Below are 19,867 nucleotides of genomic sequence, written 5' to 3'. Positions count from 1 at the left end.
TGATAAGTTTGGCCAAAGCTCTCCAGAAAGTCTGTACCAATTTTCGCTATCTAAGCCTGTGTGATTGTCACTAGCTAAAAGTGTAAATAATTCACTTTATAAATGCTGGATTTGCGCCACGTAAGAATATAACATATCACCATATTTGCCTGTCTAAAACCAATGCCAAAATATAACTAAATGTTTCAAGGCAAAGTAAAATCCAAGTACTCAGATTTAGTGAATATTTTTCTGTAAGAAAAGTGAAACCTCAACTGTCAAATGCAAGTTCACTGAAGAGACCTGCGTTTACTGTAGTCACCCATTGTTAAGAGGTATTTGTGATTGAATTTCAAAGTATATGCCCCTTGCACACATCTTACATCTGCTGATAGAGTGGGTGGACTCAACTGATATTTTATTATAAACTACACAGTCTGAAAAATGTCAGGCTGCAACGGTACCAATAGGACCCTAATTAATTGGTTCGCAGCCAGCCCCTATCATAGACGTCGGTCTAAGCTGACCCTTAGCTCGAAACCTTCACACAGAATTACTGGAAGTGAATAGTATAGCGTGTACTGTGAGAATTCAAATGCCAATTATGTCCATAAAAATGTCAAAGACTACCTTTCTTGCCCCAAATGTCATCTGAAACAGGGAGAGAAAGGAAGAAAGCTCCATCCACGGGGAAAGGATTACTCTTTGTAGAAGATGAAGAACTAGAAGATGGGTATACTCAGTTCAAGAAGAACGCTGCTTCCCCACTCCATTTTTCCTACCTAACTCCAAAGTGCGTACTTTCAAGTCCTACTTACGACTGAAAAGGCTGAGGTTATTAGTGTCGACTAGGATCTGCGGCTCTTAAGCTTTAGGGAGCACAAACCACTCTCAGTATATAAAAACAGTAAAGGATCTAAGCACCTGGGGTTGGACAAGCCCATGCCTTAGCTTAGAGCACAATCATGGACTATGGATCCTGGGAAACCACGTAAGTCCAACCTCCATAGCAAACTGGAAGAGTAAAATGGCTTGTCCAAGGTCAACAGTCAGACAGAAGGGGAATCGGGCAAGAAATAAGCAACTCAAAAAATTTTTGAATAAAGTCTTACAGTCACCAAGTAACTTTTTCTCTACAAAGAAGCTAATACCGGAAATTAAGTGGTAACTACAGTAACAGAAGTTCTGAGTAGAACTAAAAGGTATCAGCACAAGCACTGTTCAGTACAGTTCCTTATGCATTCCTAAAGCTGAAAGCATAAGGGAAAATGTGACCAGAAAGCTTGAAAAACACTCACCGTGTTCCACAAACACATTGCAGTGTGGACCCCCATGCCTCGATGACTCCTTCTTCCCTCCTCCTTTGATAAAGTGTAGGGCAGGCAAACTTGGCCTTCTTTGGTCCCCAAGAACTTTTCCAGGCTGCTGCCCCATAAAGTAACGATAGGCACCTCTTTCCAGGAGAGGGTTCCAGATCTTTCAGAATGGTCAGTGAGCTTAGGACAACTGTATACACGTATATGTGGGATTTCACATTCACTGCATCTCCACAAGTCAGTAATTGAGGTCAATCGCAAAAAACACCTTCCATGACAAAAGGAAGCAGTTTTTAGGCTGACAAATGTAAACAGGAGTTCCGATTACTTTCGCAGTTGATCGATTCGAAGTAATGTAATTGCAGGGCTACCCCCGAATTTCTTGATTTTAAGTGTCTTTCACTGGCTGATTAGCAGTCTCTTTCCTTTCAAGGAGAAAAACCGAAACAAATATTCACAAGGGATGCCGCAGAAGGGTCGGGAATACTGAAGTCATTTCGATTCCCACACATAAAGGAAATGCTGATCGTCTTTGGATGCTTCTGCCGAACTTTTCCTGTGGAAGTCACCCACTCCCTAGTTTCTTCCTCTTCCGACAAATTTCCTGCCGAACTAGCCGCCGCTCCTGCTCCTCTACCCTGCTCTCCCGAAAAGGACACGGGTCACCCAGGCTTCAGCGAGAGCTTGCCCTCCACTCTGACGAGAAGGAATGCATTGCCAGCAACTTTTAAGTCCGCTTTTTAAAAGGCCTGTGAAACGAGTCCAGACTTTTCCTTTGCATTAAAGTTTTTGGCAGGGCTGAGACTAGGGGGGCCGTAGGTGACATTGGGAGAAGTCAGGGCATTAGTGGCTCCCGGGAGCAACCTGGGGGGAAGAGGAAGCCGCTTGACAGAAGGGAGGGGATTTGAATGGGGGGCTCCGAGGCCAAACTTAGGGCCAGGAGTCGGAGAGAGGGGCGGCTCCGGGGTGAGAGGGAGGCTGTCGGGGCGCGGCACGGGCGGCTTACTCGGGGGCGACGCTCCTCCACGCCTCAGGAAACCGGGTGTCCCAGGTCTGGGGGAAACAGAGACCACCACCAGGGTCCCACAGCCGGGGCGGGGCTGTAAGGGACGAAGGACGCTCGCGGCTCCGAAGGCGGGAGACGGCGGAGGGGGGAGGAGGCCCGGCCGCCTCAGCTGCCCCGAGCCCGGGGGTCTCTGCCCAAGACACCCCCTCCCCCGGCTCCGGACGTTGCCGCCGCCAGGCAGTCACATCCCCCGAGCTCCGCCGTGGGGCCCAGCCTCCCCCCGCAGGTAGGGGCCGTAGACAACGGAAGGGCTCCTCAGCCGCAAGACCCAGGAACCAGCTCCGGCTCCAGTGCTGGTTAGGGACGGACACAGAGCCCCGCGGCCGCCATGATGGATTACGAGCCGCTCCACAACGAGGCCAGGCTCCGCCCCTGACCCCGCCCCCGGCGACGTCCGGAGCGCGCGTCGCGAGGACAGGAAGCCTCTGGGCGCCGCTTTCGGGGACGCCCCGGTGTCTCCCCGCTCTGGTCTCTCTGCCCTCCAGAACCTGGCCCGGTTCGACCTTTTAAACGTGGTTTTTCCGAGGGCAAGGTGAGTAGTAAGGAAGCACCCGCCTCCTCTGTACTACCATTGGTCCCCGATAATCCGGGTCAGGTCTCTCTCCTGCGTCCTATTGGTCGATGAAAGCAGTGGCTATAGCCCCCAGCCAACCGCTTTCGGCTCTGCCCGCAGGGTATGCCGGGAGTTGTGGTCCCGCGGCGCCCGCCCCTGTCCGCGCGCGCCCGAGACTTCTTGCCCTCTACTCCCGGCTCCTGAGCTTGTGTCCCGCCGTCTAGGGAGCCCGTGGACTTTCGCCGGCCTCGCAGAAGGCTGGCCAATGCCTCCCCTGCGCGGGTTGTAAGACCCGCGAGGAGCCAAAGCAAAGGGAAAACTGCGGATTGGATTTTCCCAGAACTGGAGTTGGATTACTTCCTTGAGTCTCTTTAAAGGAGAAAATTTGGTTCGCTCCTGGAAACCAAGGTATTCATTCGGTGCCCACTCCCTGACCCCAATTTTCCACTTTTTCCCCAAGAAGCGTAAATATTAGAACTAGCGAAAAATAAATGACTAGGAAGCATCCGACATATTGCTAGAGAATTCATTGTTTCTTTGGGGCATCAGGAGCCTCACTCAATTAAAGAAACAGCATTTGTTTAACGCCTCTCCAAGGCTAAGCCAGGCGCGATCATAAGATGTTTGAGCGGAACCTTTACAATTAAACGACCTCATTTCACAGGTGTATATGATGAAAACATCCTGGTGTTAGCTGAGAAAATGCCCAGGTGGCTAGCAGGCCTACGGAGCTAGCCAGTAACTCAGACACAAACCCACACCTGACAGAACCCACCTTCTGCAACTAAAAATCACCCTGGTTCCCTATTCTTTACTCTCCGTATCTCCCCCAGAGCGATGCATCTACGTGACCAGGATGTACCCATTCCTGAGGGGATCCACTCATTACAGCGCCTACTCTACACCACAGTTATGCTTTTCATAAATTGTATCATCGCATTTAATCCTAACTATAGCCCAATGCAATATATACTATTTTCTATCATACAGTTGGGAAAATATTCAGAAACGTGACTTACTCAAGGTCACTTGCTTAGTATGTGACAAAGTCAGGGTTTGAATCTAGATTGATGTTGCACCAAAGCCCATTGTTTTTTCACTGTACCATTCATTATCAAGTAACTGTTGGCCTAATTTTAGACAACCGACTTTTTAATAAGTTCTGATATTAGGGGGAAAACCACAGCTGCATTATAGGTCTCGTACATTGTTATCTAATGTTATGTATTTTGGAAATATTTCTGCTGGATTGGGAATTGTTTTTATGTGAGCTTCAAAAAGAAATAGTCACCTGGCGGAAACAAATGTGAAGCATATGAAAATTTGTGCCCGAATTCAGAACTGATGTTATATTCAGATGTTAATTGGTTTAGCTTTGCTCTCACAAAACAATCTGGCTGACAAACTTATCCTGGCTTGTAAGTCACTCTTAAAACTTCAACAACCTTGTTCCTTTACCCCTTATCTTATCCTGATTACTGCCCAAATTTTTCTTTTTGGAAACTTGCTTTTTTATTTCTATTCATGTTTTCATTGTTTTCTGCTCATCTTCATTCTTCATTCTCTAGTTTAGCTTAAAATCGAGCAATCAAATCAGAAACTCTAATATATATATTTGATAAGCAGTTATTGTGCCAAGCACTCCTCTGCGGGCACACACAACTCATACTTGTCCTCCCAGAGCACACAGGGAGTGACAGGCAATGAGCTAATGAGTAACAGTCCAAGGTATGTTTCAGTGCTGGAAATAAAATTTCTGGACTCATATCCATTCACAGCAAGTCCAACCCATTCTCCGAAGGATTGTTCTTTTTAATTTTTTATGCCTACAGCATCTGATATTCCTAGGTGGTCACCCATCCAAGTACTAACCAGGCCCGACCCTACTTAGCTTCTGAGATCAGATGAGATCGGGCACGTTCAAGGTGGCATGGCCATAGACTGAAGGATTGCTTGATACCTCTCTAGAGCTGAGACCTATTTCACAGTTGCTAATAGGTTTCATCCAGTCACTTTAATTCTCTGAATTGCTTTCCTCACTTACAAGTGGGGGTCATACCTGCCAACTTTACAAGGTTATCATGAGGATCAAATGAGATCTTGTTTGGTTTTCACAATTAAAGGTTGAAATTATGCTTCATGGAACTGAGTATAGAGGCCACTCGATCCGAACACTTATCCCAAATCTCTATTTTTTTACTTCCACCATTTTCTAATTTCAGGTGAGCCCACGCCCAGACTATATTTCTGGAAATGCACCATTCTTTATTACTCCCTGTATAACACTGTAGAATACTTTTGAGGACTTAAACTAGAATCCAGAGCCCAGCATATGCCTGAGTCAGAATTGTTTCCAAATATTGAGTAAATCCCTTATGTCATTATTCTTTTCATTAGTGACTCATTTCAGTCTAATTTTGTCCTTTTATGAAGCAAAACAACCCACCAAGTTGCTAAAGGGATTCAGTACTAGTGTAATTGAACTGTCCTTATTCCATTCAGTTCATTCCATTTTTTTACCTGCTGGAATACACTTAACAAGGGCGCCCTCTAGTGGGCCAAAGAAACTAATCATTGAAAGGTGTTTTCAAACCTGTTATTGCCACTTAGTAGGCACCACCATTCAGCAGATGCTGAATGGACAGCATAGGTTGGCAACTTGGGAGAGACCACGTGAGAAGGATAACTTTCAACAAGCTTACATAGGACCCTGGTCAAAAGCAAACCAAACCAGGGATTCAGGCTCCCACCCTTTCCCATTCCCTTCTCTCAAGAGGTACATGGCCTGCCATGTGTTCTTGAAAATATGGCAGGTTAACAAATCTAAAATTACAACATAGCCTACAGAATATTCAGTTGTCTGCTGAAACACCTCAAAATGGCTGATACATATGGGACAGAAAAAGAGTGAGAAAAAATTGTCTATTGAGTAACATTATAAAGAATTACACCATTTAACAAAAAAGCCAAGTTATACTGCAAAATTGTCAAATGCAGTGTTCAGCGTTACAACCATTGAAACTGTCCTAGGTTTAAACTTTACTAGGTGACCTAAGTAGAGCAGAAGAATTTAGCCCTCCTTTGACTGTACTCAGCTCCCAAGTATTACAAAGAACGCAAGAACAGAAAGTGATGTTAACGCCGCATTTGTGAATGTGTAAAAAAGTTCACCACGTATGAAATAAAAATTGTACTTCATAGAGTGCCTTTAAATTTCTTTCCCAAAACCTATATCAGGGCACCATTTTTTAGACATCAGAAAAACCAATGCATAGGGATTCTGGCATTTCTCAGTGTGAACTTCAGCATCTTGGTTTTATCTTTTAACCGTGAATTATTCAAAAGTTAATGCATTTACTACTTCAATTATAGGAAGAAACCAGCTTTTCTTTTCCCATCTCCAATTTTCCTTTGATTTCATGTTTATCAGACCACCCAAAACATTCATTCTATTACAATAATTCAGCTACTTACAAATCACCTTCAAAGGCAGGACAGATTAAGGCAGCCTGGTACGGATATACCTGAATCTATCACTAGAAGGAACATGCAATGGGAAAGACAATTCCAGCCAAACAAAAGTCTGTTTCGTTAACTATGCTTCTATTTGACTGGTGGGTTAACTTTACCAATTATATTTTCAATGTCGTCCTTGTGCTGTAGAGGAGGTGGGAATGGAAGCCAAAGCAGACAATTTGGGGGTCAGGGGGGCCATGTTTTTTATAGGGGCAATTTCACGGGGGCATTGTGCCTCGTGAATCGATGGTGAATAGAAGACAAAAGATTCTCCGTTTTATTCCAAGATGGGAGTCCACTCGGCTGGAAAACAGTGAGCTTTTAAAGACCCTAAACCACCCCAGTGCTGGGGATCTGCAGGCAGCCCAAGGGGCCAGCGGTGCAGTTCACCTCTCCCAGGCTTTGCCTTCAAAAGTAAGAAAGGTCTGTGGGCTGGAGGCAGTCTGACATAGGTCTCGTGATGAGTTTTCCCATCCTGGGTCTTTGCTGAGCCACACATAGGGACCACAAATCAGATTCTTCCTTTGCAGGAAACCACTCCCGACAGGTACACACGGTCCTGTCCTCCACATGCTTCTCTCTATCCCTCCTGTTCTAAAAGTCTCTGGCGAGTTTCCATCACAATTTCCTCCATTATTTCTGGCTTTAAGATGTCTTTAATCTGAAAAAGAAAGGAAAAGGCATTTGTTCAGAAAAGAAACCAAACAAAAGCAGACCATCAAGCAAAGCCAAATGCAGATACCAGGCCTGATTAACATACACCTTCTATATGCCTTTCATTGTTCAGAGGCTAAGGATTAGAAGGTACGATCTGCTAGAACCAGCTTAACAAATCAGCAAGGTTCTCTAGGGTGTAGCTGACAAGAACAAAGGTATTATTCTGGCATTCTCTAAAAAGAGAGCTGAAATTGGAATGGGCAGGATGAAGTCCAGAGGGTCACTGTCATACACTAGTCCATCTGACACCTTTATCCCCCGCAAACCTTCACACTAACACAAGACGTTGAGAATATTACAAGTATCTTTGGGAGAGATCTACCAGATACTCATTAAAGCTGTCCACCAGATCAGCCCCTACCAGTGGACATGGTAAAGGTATCTGGGAGATGTGCTTGCCATCCCTGGGAAACACTAGAGCAAACCGATAAATGTGCAATGCCTGCTCACAGCTCGGTGAGGAAAAGGGAAGCCCTGGGGAGGGTACCTGATGTGGAAGGGACGCCTCATAGCAGTACAGGATGCTGGTATCGTACAGCATCATCCTCTGAGTTACCAGCGAGACGATACAGTTCCGAAGCCGGGAGATCACCTCTCGATCAGCAAGAGAGACAGGCTACCGGGGGTGCAAAGGAAAAGGGGAGGGAAATATACATAAACAGGACCAAAAAGGAAATGAACGGTCGCAGGAAACCACAGAAATCATTTATACTAGTCAGCATGCTCTGGGACTCCAAAGAAACAACTAACTCCAAGGGAGATTAAAAAGGGTGGCTTCTTCAGTGGCTTGTTGGTTACTGCCCACAACTCTGCCATCAGTCACCGACCTCATCTTCTCAGCAAGAGAAGACAATACTAATGTTCCTGACACACTCCAGTGGGAAATCAAACTAACTCAGAAAAGGGGAAGGAATTAAGTTCAAACTGGCAGTTACAAACAGTCGCGGGCATGTAAAGCACGGCACAGGGAACAGAGTCAATAATAGTGTAATAACTGTGTATGGTGTCAGATGGTACTAGACTTATTGGGGGGATGACTTCGTAAGTTACATAAATGTCTAATCACCATGCTGTACACCTGAAACTAATATCATATTGAATGCCAACTTTAACTGAAAATAAAAATTAAAAACAAATCGTTAGAATACCTACAACATGATTTAATTTATATAAATATTGGAAATACAGATTTTAAAAATATTTAGAAACATTCGTGATAAAACTTTTTTAAAAAGGAATGCTTCTCATCTGGAAGTTAAGAATGTAATCGGAGACGTCAAGTTACTGTTTCTTAAGCCTGGCTATGAGGACATGGGAAGTAGCTTTATTATTATTTAAAATACATATAAACATAATATATTCATTTTGTACATATATTTCATAATAAAAATGAAAAACAAAACAAATTCAAACTAACGCAATATAGTCAAAAAGCTGCCACCAGAAGCAGAGCAGAGCCTGCGCCCCACTCCAAGGCAATGATGCAATGGTGTCTACTCACCTCCAGGTTTGCAGTGAAGCCCCCCGCATCCTCCTCTTTCTGCTCAGGTGTAGGGTAGATCCAGATGAAGCCATTGTTACCCAGAATCACTGAGGCGCCACAGGGCAAGTCGTGGAAGTGAGTCTTCTGCCGTTTCACCAGGGACGGGGAAACCTGGACCAAAACACCCTGACCTAGCTGGAGAGATGCATCATGAATTCAGTCACGGGAGGATCATCGGTGAGGGGAGTGGAAAGTAGATTAGAGAGTACATGTCCTAGTTATGGTGGACCCAGGGTCCTTCCTGTTGATAACTGCTGGTCACCCATCTGCACATGCATATTCATTCACACGGAACACTTCTGGATGCACAGGTTGCTGATACATCCTGGCAGAAGGTGCCTTGCAGCATCTTCTGTACCACTGTCCTTTGCAATCAGCACGTTTTCATCCAGGGCTGGTGTGCTGGCTGTCAGAGAAGCTGGAGCCAACGAGGGCCTGGGCTTCAGCCTCTCGTAGGCCGAGGAGAACCGTTCTGTTCCACCTTGACCCCGAACACCTATTTACCCATGAGATGTGTGCCACTGAGCAAGGGAACCAGCCAAGGGCCGGGTGCAAACCCATCCTTGGTTCTAGCAGGACAGCTCAAATTCCACGTCCGGCTGAGGGAGGGTCTGCAGGCCCGAGGCCCGAAGGGACAGCACACAGTGCTGCCGGTCCACCTCCTACTCAAGGACATGAATCTGGTTGGCGTAGCCACTCCACGACAGTAAGGTTTTTGCTCCACTCGGAAAATGAAAAAGTTCAGAGAAAGCCGAGAGACTAATAAATTCTAACCTGTTTTAAGAAGTACGCTGTCACTTCAAAAATAGCCAGTAATGTAACCTCATATACGCAGTGAAATTTTATTTCAAAGCTCAAGTGACAAACTATCTTTCCTAGCCGAAATAGCCATTTTATTGACTGGACATCGGGCTAAGGGCTGAGACATCCTGGCTCATCAGGCCATGACCTCCCCGGTTCCTAGGCTGCCTCTCGGCCCGGCCCCAGTGCCCACTGGGAGGGAGCAGAGCAGGGCCTCAGGACAGGGTCACAGGGACCCATCACTACAGCCTCCTCAGTAGGGAGAGGATAAAAGCTGCCGTCCATGACAACGCTCCTGGCCCCCGACCCTGTGAGTCAGCCCGTCCGTGGGAGGCCAGCCCATAATGCTTAACTCGAGGCTTCTTTGGGTCAGAATTCCAGAACACTTTGGGGATTCAGAAATGGATCTGAAGTGTCGGTCAGCGAGCAGGAGCGTGAGAGCCCAACTTACTTTTCCGTACTTTAGACTCCTCGTGTGCAGAGAGACGGCCCCGTCAGAGAACACCGCCTGCACCTCAGCCTGGCCACGGCGATGAAGGAACATATACATGTCATCTGCTTCCCCTGTGTCCCCGTCCCCACCTCTCCAGCCTTTCCTCCTACCCCCCAACTTGGCAGTCCTGGACTCAGAGGACATCCTGGTTGTCATGAATATCGTGATATAAAATTGTCATTAAGAATATTTGAGTCTAGTTTAAAGCATGGGCCACTATAAGTCCCAAGACCTGAAGAAATCACTCAGCACCGTTAGATCTGAATGAGAACTGGAGAGTCGGCCTGGATTAAGGAGATGGAGAAGGGCTGCAGCAGGGCCCTTGACACCTGATCTAGGCTCAGATCCCCGCAAAGATTACATGTTTTTCCTGTCGGAGACATACGCTTTAAGCCCATTCCCCAGGTCCACACAGAGCATGAAGATGCTGGCATGCAAGGTGCAGGATACACTGATAAGGTCTCCTTCCTGTAAGAAACCTCTCATTGCCAGCTCATCTTCTGCAGATCTCCTCCTCTGAAACACAGAGATAACGTTACTTAAGTCGGATCCTACAGAAAGATCTCTCTCCACCTTCTTTCTCGTTCACTTCCTCTTGAGCTCTCTGAAGCCAGCCACGATATTTAAACACTAGGGCGGGTGACCTGCGCCACTCAAGGAAACGAGTGGTAACCACTTAGTCCTTCGCACTGCTTCTCTCCTTCCTCTGAATAAGACTCAGACTCCTTCCACGATATTCAAAACCCTCCCAGGTAGCCCAGCCTGCTTTCCACACTTAGCTTCCGTGGCAGCCCTCCACACTCCACCTCTGGCCTTCCGGTATCTTTGCTCATCCACTGCCCTTTATCTCAGACATCCGGAGTTCATCAGTGAAATTCTGTCCATCCTGCATCTCAATGCCCATCTTTCCTATGAGCTTCTCTCACTGAAATGAATCCTTCTGTACAATCACACGCTTGTTTATTCTTCGACTGTCAGGTGTCTGGATGTTACCGCATACCCCCTTGCTAGTCTGTAAGCTTTCAGGAACTCGAGCACGCCTCCTCTGCCTTGCATTCCCCGCAGAACCAAGCACAGTGAGCCTGTGAATACGTGGTGGGCTGAAGGTAGAGGGGAACCACGGCATCTTACGAAAAGCTGCAGCTTCCCTGCTGCAGTTGCCTAGAATAACCAAATGTGACTCAATTCATGGAAACTAAACACACCTTTACAAGGAACACGTCCATGCAAAGATGATGCACCCGAAAAAGGACAATTATCGGCACCAAGCATGAGAGCTTCTCTTCGCAGCTCCCTTTTGGTATTCTTCCCCACGGACATTGCAGATCTTACCACGCCCCACTGCTGCCTATGTTGGGAGGCCTGGGCCAAGTGAAAAGCCCACAAGTACATCAGAGCAGCAAACCTCACAGACACACAGGAGTCAGTGGGGCAGCCTCAGCGTAACGCAGTGCGCTCTGGTGGACCAGAGGATCCCAGAGCCCTCGACAGCAAACTACACGGTCATAGCTGGAGCCCCTCACCAGCTCTCCTCCGGGAAGGTTCATGGACGAGAGAAGCAAGACTGAATCCAGCCTAGAGTTGGTCTCCACTTTCCACCTCTTCTGTTGAACCTACAAACAGAAATTCCACACCTGGACACATCTTTCATGGGCAAGCCCTCACACCGTAAGTGACTAGTAATCCCAATGTAACAAGCCAGGTGTTCACATCAAAGGTCACACACATGAGCCAAATGCAATGAATGCTTCGTTCACATACTACACACGGAATGACTATCCCATTCATTACATCACCAGCTTGCTTTTACTTGTAAAAACCAATCTGATACTGACTTTACCTCTGTGATTCTCCCCACTACAATGTCTCCGACTTCGCCATTGTATCTGAAAGATAAAACAAAAGGTGAAAAGACTTAATTATGAAACGAAGCACCATCTGAGATTTCAGTGAAACAGGACGAGGACCCTAATTAGGCACCACATTTAGTAAATCCACAGAACTATGCTGTTCGTACTTATTCTCGGGAACTGATCATTTTAAATGTTCTTACATGTATAAAGTCTCCGTTAATTATTCCAAAATAATTTTAAGTAATTCCTTCAGCCTGAATCTCTATTTTGTTAATTACATGGCAATAATAAGCATGGAATGTTTTCGAGTGGGCTCTGGAACACAGATGGGTTTGCATCAGCCACGGGGGGAGAAAGGAGATGGAGACAGAACACCACCCAGTCTACTCACCGTCCCCCCTACACCGTCTGTCCATCTCAGGCCCCTTTGCTGGTTCCTCACCCCAATTCGAACAACAGGTTCCATGCAGAAGGCCCAGTCTTTGGATCTCTTCTCTTTTCAGCCCGCACTCACCTCTTTGTGCCCTCATCCAACTTAGAGGAGTTAAATACCAGTGATGACTGCACCGTCACCCTGAATTCCTGACTCTAGACAACTGCTGGCTAGGCAACATCTCCATTTACACGACTAATGTAACAAAGTGTCCCAGCAGCCTCTCACCCTCTCTCGCACAAGGTAGCCCTGTCCCCATCCACACCATCTCAGTGAAAGGCAACTCCATCCCTCCAGTTGCTCAACTGCTCAAAACCTTGGAGTCCTCAGAGGAGCCCTTGAGATGTCGTCGCCCCCCTACCCCCCACCCCATGCTCCAGGACAAACCCGGCAGCAGATCCTACTGGCTCTACCTTCAAACTGCACAGAAAAGGCATCCAAACTGGAAAGGAAGAAGTAAAACTATCTCTATGCACAGACACGGTCCCATATTTAGAAAACATCAACGAATACGAAAGCCAACACTCTTCCAAGATAAAAACACTCAGAACACAAAATATACGCAGAAGTAATCACTACTTCCCACTTCTACTGCTACGGCCTTAGTCCAAGCCACCATCCCTTCAGGTGATGAAAACAGACCCCTAATCTGTCTCCATAAGCGTGATCCTGTCCCCTTTCAACGCCCCCACAGTAGCTAAGATTACACAAGCAGAAGTCAAACTGCTTATCAGGGCTACAAGGCAGGCCATCCACCCATCTCAGCTCTGTCTGCATCTGCTCCTACTCTTCCTTGCTCTCATGGTTCCAAGCCCAGTGGCATCCTTTCTGGAACTAACCTTTACTGAGCCCTTCTAGGTAGTAGGCCCTGTGCTAAGTACTTTACATGCACCTTTTCAATGAATTCTAATGAAAACCCTATGAGGTAGGTCGTGATATTATCCTCATTTCATAGAGGAGGTAACAAAGGCTTGCAGAGGTCAAGTAACGTGGGGAAAGCTTTGGAGCCCACACATACCTACAGTCATCTATATGTGTTCCAAATCGAAGACCTGCAGAATGACAGGGCACGCGGGTGTGTGTGTGGGGGGGGGGGTGGTGGCAGAAAAGCCCTGGTTGTGCCAACACGGATGCCACAAGAAAGAATACACACCTTGTGTTCTCACCTGGTTTTCAAAGCTTTCACACAGATCAACTTGTTTACTCTCTCCACAGAGCCAGCCACAGATGCAATGAGTTTCTCTTCCCCCATGTAAGTCCCATGGCCCCTGTTGCAAGATGACGATGCAAAGGACACCGGGGTTAACACTTGAGATGATCACTCCCGCCCAGAACGATGTACTCCTCAATCTAACAGGCTCCTCTGGCCTTAAGAGCCTGGCTTTTGTGCTGGTTACTCTCTCTGCCTTGGACACTCCTTCCCTAGAGAGTACCTGGACATCTCCCTCGTCTTACTCATCTACACAAATGTCACTTTCTCCATCAGGCCTACGTTGACTGTCCCATTTAAAATAGTCACCCTCCCCGCTGCCACCACCCGCACCACATTCCCAACCACATTCCACTTACCCTGCTGGACTTTTAATTTTTCCACTGCATTTATCACCAAACAGTCTGGACAAATTATTTGTTTTGTTTATTGTTTATTATCTGTCTCTCCCTGGTAGAATATAAACTCCACCAGGACAGTCACTTCCACTTTGTTAAGTGTTGTACCCAAACCATAGCTAATACAAATATGTTAATGTGTGAATGAATAACTAAATCTTAAGATTTTCCAGGATCCCCAAACCTCAAACTAAAAGGTTAAAAGGCAGTTCTGTAAATGCTGTACCCCCTCCAATATGTACCTATGTGCCCCCTCCCTCAAAAAGGCTGAAATACCAATAGTGTTTTTCCATGATGGTGATATAATGGTGGGTTTTGCTTCTTAATTACTATCCCATTTAATCCTCACTATCCTCTCAAACAGTTACTGTTATTACCACAATTTTCCGATTGAGGAAACTGATCCTGGAGAGGTAACGTGATAGCAGCAGGACTAAAACCCAAACTGTCTGACTCAAGGGCCTGCCCTCTTAACTACAACGTACTGCACTACTCAGTGTATATTGAATGCATGTAGCACGATAGACTTGTTTGTCCTGAGCCCAAATAGGGACCGATTACAAAACCGTGCACCTGGAAGAAGCCACGTCAGGAACGCTCACCATCCCCATTAAGGCCCCTGCTCCTAACCCTCCGACAGTTTTCCAGGTCTCCAACGAGGAAAGCTCAGAGAACTGGACCTCAGGCAGAGGACCAAAGAGTCACGGCCACCAGAGGCCGAGAGGAACGTTTCAAGGGGCCGAAACAAACGCAGACGGGGACACACAAGATGCAGGGAGTAGAAGCCCGAGGCCTCTGAAACCAGGCGCCTGGGATGCTCTGGAGATGTGCCCTGGGCCTCGCGGGGGCTTTGACACAAGGGGACAGAGGCCCAGGTTTCGGCTGGCAGGCCACGTGCAGAGCCCTGCAACCGCCTCTGTGGCCGCCAAGCCCCCAGGTCCCCACGTACCGCATGAAGCCCGTGTCCGTAGTGATCGTGTCCCCGGGCACCACCAGGTGCTTCTTACTCTCGCGACCCAGGCTGTCGCTAAGAGGCTTACGAGCGACAGGAAGCCTCATCTCCATCGCCATCTTGACGCGAAATGACTTGCGCAGGCGCAGTCCGGCCGAGGGCCGCGATATCCGGCTCCGCAATTCCGGGCCTCCGCTCAGAGGGGCGGGGCGTGCAGGGGCGGGGCCTCAGAGCAGCCGCCAATGGGAACTCACGGTGTGGCGGCCATGCTGACTATTGGCAACCAGCGGGTTAACACGAGGGACAGAGGGAGGCGAGTTGCCGTTTTTACTGCGAGGAAGTACGCACCTGTGGGATAAAATCTCATGTTGCGGGTGTTTGACTTTTTACCAAAATTGTCTCGTAGTCGTCATCCCATTTATTGTTTACCAGGGTTAGAGATAATTGAGAAATGGACCTCTGGGTTTCCTTCCAGCTCTAAGCTGCTAAAATCTGATGTTTTTGTATAGCGAGCTCAGGCGGACCAGGAGGTGGGAGCTACAGAAATCACTATTTGGACAGAAAGAAGAGCCCCTTTCTTCCTGTTCCTGGTACCGCCAGTTCTACATTACAGCCATCTCATGGATGCTAGTTCAGCACCAATCATCACCTACCTGTACCTTCAAACTGCTGGGGTGCTCGCTCCGTTCTTTCACACTAACTTTTTTGAGTGAGCTGATTGACGCTAACATTTCTCTTGTAAAAGCAAGAAACCGTCTAAGAAAATACTCAAACCTTGCAAAGCAGGCATATTTAGTAGGAAAGGCAAGTGCAGACATAATACAAACACCTTCGCTGGTATTTTCTTATACAGTGAATTGAGCGCCCTCTGTGTGCCAGGAGCTGTTCTCAGGAGTCAGTGGTGGACAGATCTGTGTGGCTGTATTTCCACACCCTGGTTAACAGGACTGTTTCTTTTGTCCCTTCTTCCCACCCCCACTACCCTCTCCCTTGCCCTTGCTCCGCATGATTTATAGCGGTCACAACAAACTAAGTTTCAACGTCAGGAAATTGGAGATGATAATTCTTCGTGCACGTGGATTAAATGAAATGACTTGCATCAGCCCCACACACTGTGTTCACAACATCAGGCCCACTGCCTCCTGAAGATCCATCAGACCAATTGTTTGATAAATCTCCAAAAGACAGCATGTCTTTCACCTCAGCAAAGCTCATGACTACATTTGTCAAAAAAGCCAACCCTGCCAGGCCGCAGATGATATCAATTCTAGTGCCCCATCATGACTACATTTGTCAAAAAAGCCAACCCTGCCAGATGATATCAATTCTAGTGCCCCAGAGGTCCCTAGGTAAGTGGGCAGGTCAGACACTGGCCCACTTCCTCGCCTGAAAAATGTGAGAAACCAAGAAAGTATGAGAAGGGGCCATCTGTTGATTCTGGCTTCGACCATAAGAGGGCGGTGGTGTCCTTTGAGCCAGCACGGCCTGGTCAGCTAGGGGGCTAGGCCTGGGAATGCCCCCAGACCAAGTGGAGCGTAGTCCTGACATCATTCAGTTTCATCCTGGGAGGGACGTAGCCTTATCCCCTCCCATTCTCATAGCACTCAAGTTTACAGAGCCTGTCACAATGGGTTAATGGATACCGTTTTAGTCCCTTTGGGCTGCTATAACAAAATACCGTTGAACTAGGTGGCCTATAAACAACAAGAATTTATTTCTCACCTTTTGGAAGGCTGTAAAGTCCAAGATCAAAGCACTGGGAGATTTGGTGTCTGGTGAGGGCTCACCTTCTGGTCCACAGATAGCCGTCTTCTGTGTCCTCACATGGTGTAAGGGGCGAGGAAGCTCTCTGGGGTGTCTTTTTATAGGGGCACTAATCACATTCATGAGCATCTAATCAGCTCCCAAAAGCCCCCGCCTCCTAATACCATCACCTTGGGGATTAGGATTTCAATATATGAATTTGGGGGGAACAGAAAACGTTCAGTCCATTGCAGATACCTGTTTACAGAGAGGGAAACCGAGGCCCAAAAAGGACTAGAATTGCCATAGCAGTTGGTGGCAGGGCCAATACTTCTGCCACCTGCACCTGCGTTACCCCAGAGCCTGCGCCCTTTATCGACACTTCTGGAGGGCCTGGTGCTTTGCCGAGTGCTGTACAAACATTATGTTACTTAGTCCTCGCACTCAGCTCATCTTGGAGGTAGGCATTGGTATCCCTGACGGTTGTTTGGGGCCACCGAGTCCCAACAACAGACCTGCAGCTGGGACTAGAACCCAAGACTCCAGACTCCACGCCAGCTCTCCCCTCTCTGAATCACACCTGCCTCTTCACACCGTGGAAACAAGCGGGCGCTCGCAAACAGACCGCATATCCCAGGGGGGCTTGTTAGAAACAGAGATTCCTGAGCCCCGACTAGGCAGTGGGGTTCTACAAAGGTGGGGTCCCGAAGTCTGAGCATGTATTTTAATTGCCTAAGGTGTCTTAATGGCTGATCGGGTCTAACGTTCACAGATTCCCCCCACATCCATCTACCTCCCCATCTGTGCATCTCCAGGGCCACCACCCCAAGCCGTTCAACTTCATCTCTCACCAGGCGTCACCTCCTAGCTCATCTCCCTAATTCTGCGTTTGCTCCTCCTACCACCCAATCTCCATACAGCAGCCAGAGGGAGCTTTTAAAACGGATCAATTTAAACCACTTTCCTGCTTAGAAGGCTTCTGGCAGCTTCCCTTACACTCAGAAAAAATCCAAACTCATCATTGCAGCCCCTGCTTGTCTCTGACCTCACCCGCCTCTTAATTGGCTCCCTTACTCACTACACTGCAGCCATAAGTACTGGTCTCCTCTTGGTTCTGCTACCAATCTCGTCACCACCCCAGGATCTGTGTGCTTTGGGCGCTCTCTGCATGGAATGCTCTTCCCCCCGGGTCCTTGTGTGGCTGGCTACTTCTTCTCACTCAGATCTCGACTCAAATATCAGCTTCTCTGAGAAGCCTTCCCTGACCACCTTATCTGAAATAACCCTCAATCTCACACTCTGGACCACTGTCTACCTACCCTAATCACCCCAGGGCCAGCTACCAGAGAGCTAGGGACAGTGCCTCTGCCTCAGAGACCACTGAAATTATTCAAACTAGCCAGTCCAAAGCCTGCCCACGCTGCCTCATCCATTCCCTCCTATGGAAACTAGTAAAGTCTCCTGCCCACATTTTTCCTTTGCTCTCTCTGCCTCCTGATCGACCCCAGTGCTTCCCCCATGTGGCCCTGCGTGGTGTGACATGCCTCTTTTCTAGGGAATTGTGAGTATAGCAAATTCTTTGGGACCATGATTCCTATCGGCTCATCCTTGTGTCTCTACAGTGGGAGGACATTTCTGTAGAAGCAGGTCAGCAGCAGGCTTATCATGCTTTAGTCTGCAATTACAGTCTGCTGCCACCAGGTGGGTTCTGAAGACGGACTTGTGGCCCCTCTGATCTGCAGCTGAGACTTCACAACAGAACTACCTATGGAGAGTGATTTAGATTTTTATCAAGCCCAGCCCCCCACCCCCGCCACACACACACACACACACCCTTTTCTCTGCAGATGCTTCTTTAGGACTCTGGCATTACTGTCTGGGAGGTACGGGTATTTAATTCTACTGCACCCATCTGCAGCCAAAGGGAATGGGTTTCCTGACAGATAGCTTTGGTCATGGGAACAAAAGTCCTGGGTGGGGCTGCAGTGGGACGAAGGGCCACCAGAGGCATCAGAAGCCAAGTGGTCAGGTATCAGAGGAGAGGCGAGTTTTGTGACAGGAGGAGGGGAAGGAGTACTTAGTGTGACTTCTGCCACCGTCTTTGGAAGAAAACTCCAGATGGGACCTGCAAATGAACACATCAAGTGTAGATCTCTACCTATGCCCCCACCTGCCAGGGCACAAGACCAGTCCCCCAAAGTATGGGGGTCTGCAGGAGTACACACCTGAAGCTCCAAAAGGGGATGGCCTGTGTATACAAGTGTGCAGTCCAGTGTTGGCAGGTGTGTGTGTGTGTGTGTGTGTGTGTGTGTGCACGCGCACACACAGCTAGATGAGGATGCACAGAGAAGTAAGCCTGAGGTAGCCAGTGGGCTGGGTGACGCCCTAATGGCTGGCATGTGCTGAAGCACAGGTGTGAACTCACATTCCCTTCTTATACCTCCTCCAAGGAGGAAGAGCCAGACCTGACCCTGTGTTGATGGTGTCCCTGCTCTTTGGTCCTCCCCAAGGAGGGTCTGGAATGGGTGACCAGAACATCTGGAAGTTCTAGGCGTTGGGAGGGCACTTGGTGGCCATCTTGGCCTGCCCCCACTGGCTTTTGAATTTCTTCAAGTTGTCCACAAAAATGGAAAAAAAGTGTAACAACTTGGGGGAAGTGACGAAGTGGGGTACTGATATTTCGGAGTCACCTGGAAAGCAGGAATCTGTCCAGCCCCTTCTGCGGTCCCCGGTTGCTTTGCACCGTGCCGCTCATCTCTTTGGGAGCTGACACTCCGGTTGTGACAGAAAGAATTTTCCTTGCAGATGGCACAACCAGTCAACGGAACGACTCCTCCCGCCCTCTTCAGCTTCTAGGCACTTTCCACATTTCTTTTTCATGCAGACAAAAAGTGTCGACCCGCTCAGATGCTAAGTGATAAATGTTCCAAGTAATTTTTATTTTAGAATACAAGAGAGGTACAAATGTATTTACAGTTATACATATACAATCAAATAATATATATCACAGTTTTGTAAATATCATTTTAGATAAATATTTACAAAGTTAAAGTGACCGTTTTCTGGAAGTAGAACACAGTTTCTTGAAAACTCTATACATTTTACACTTTTCATTAATATTATAGTTTATCTTACAAAACGCCCTAAGGAAATTCTGACTGCAAAGTGGGAAAGACGACACCAGAGGGCGCCCAGGGCCGGAGTTTGGGGAAACCGGGAAGGAGGGAGAGTGTGGGCGGGAAGGGCGCCCCCCATCCCGCCCCTCCTCCGGACCCGCACTGCTAGGAAGCGCTT

The 19,867-nt window shown here is 47.7% G+C and overlaps 3 protein-coding genes and 1 pseudogene across 4 annotated transcripts in view; all 4 read right to left on the bottom strand.

Annotated features, from left to right (window-relative positions):
• Nucleotides 1–2,866, bottom strand: part of ABL1 (ABL proto-oncogene 1, non-receptor tyrosine kinase) — a 109,882-nt gene extending 107,016 nt beyond the window's left edge. Inside the window, exon 1 of the mRNA XM_006918062.3 lies at nt 1,278–2,866. Coding sequence (XP_006918124.1) covers nt 1,278–1,413 — 136 coding nt within the window. The 5' untranslated portion in view covers nt 1,414–2,866. The remainder of the gene's footprint in view (nt 1–1,277) is intronic.
• A 1,871-nt stretch (nt 2,867–4,737) lies between these two features.
• LOC112484869 lies at nt 4,738–4,856 on the bottom strand (annotated as a pseudogene).
• A 962-nt stretch (nt 4,857–5,818) lies between these two features.
• Nucleotides 5,819–14,983, bottom strand: EXOSC2 (exosome component 2). Of its 2 annotated transcripts, XM_006918061.3 has the most exons (9): nt 14,828–14,983; nt 13,437–13,538; nt 11,825–11,870; nt 11,508–11,597; nt 10,435–10,500; nt 9,943–10,011; nt 8,649–8,825; nt 7,635–7,763; nt 5,819–7,091 (listed from the first exon to the last, which is right to left on the bottom strand). In XM_006918061.3, the coding sequence occupies exons 1-9, from the start codon at nt 14,947–14,949 to the stop codon at nt 7,011–7,013; spliced, it is 882 nt and encodes a 293-aa protein (XP_006918123.1). In that variant the 5' UTR covers nt 14,950–14,983; the 3' UTR covers nt 5,819–7,010. The 2 variants fall into 2 exon arrangements, with proteins under 2 accessions (XP_006918123.1, XP_015449808.1); XM_015594322.2 differs by lacking the exons at nt 9,943–10,011; nt 10,435–10,500.
• A 4,733-nt stretch (nt 14,984–19,716) lies between these two features.
• The window catches only part of PRDM12 (PR/SET domain 12), a 13,654-nt gene continuing 13,503 nt past the window's right edge, over nt 19,717–19,867 (bottom strand). The window contains exon 6 of the mRNA XM_006918166.1: nt 19,717–19,731. Within this exon, the coding sequence (XP_006918228.1) occupies nt 19,717–19,731 (15 nt within the window). The remainder of the gene's footprint in view (nt 19,732–19,867) is intronic.

Source organism: Pteropus alecto, unplaced genomic scaffold (genome assembly GCF_000325575.1).
Source record: "Pteropus alecto unplaced genomic scaffold, ASM32557v1 scaffold67, whole genome shotgun sequence".
In the NCBI taxonomy this organism is placed as follows: domain Eukaryota; kingdom Metazoa; phylum Chordata; class Mammalia; order Chiroptera; family Pteropodidae; genus Pteropus; species Pteropus alecto.
Note: the sequence above shows the minus strand (reverse complement) of the source record. Positions and strands in the feature narration are given on the sequence as shown.

What these genes read in the sequence shown, in the direction of transcription:
- EXOSC2 (XM_006918061.3), bottom strand. Translation starts at nt 14,949, where the DNA reads ATGGCGATGGAGATGAGGCTTCCTGTCGCTCGTAAGCCTCTTAGCGAC. An exon ending in ACGGACACGGGCTTCATGCG is followed by an intron (nt 13,539 to 14,827) that starts GTACGTGGGGAC and finishes ATCTTGCAACAG; the next exon opens with GGGCCATGGGACTTACATGG. An exon ending in GTGAAAGCTTTGAAAACCAG is followed by an intron (nt 11,871 to 13,436) that starts GTGAGAACACAA and finishes TTTATCTTTCAG; the next exon opens with ATACAATGGCGAAGTCGGAG.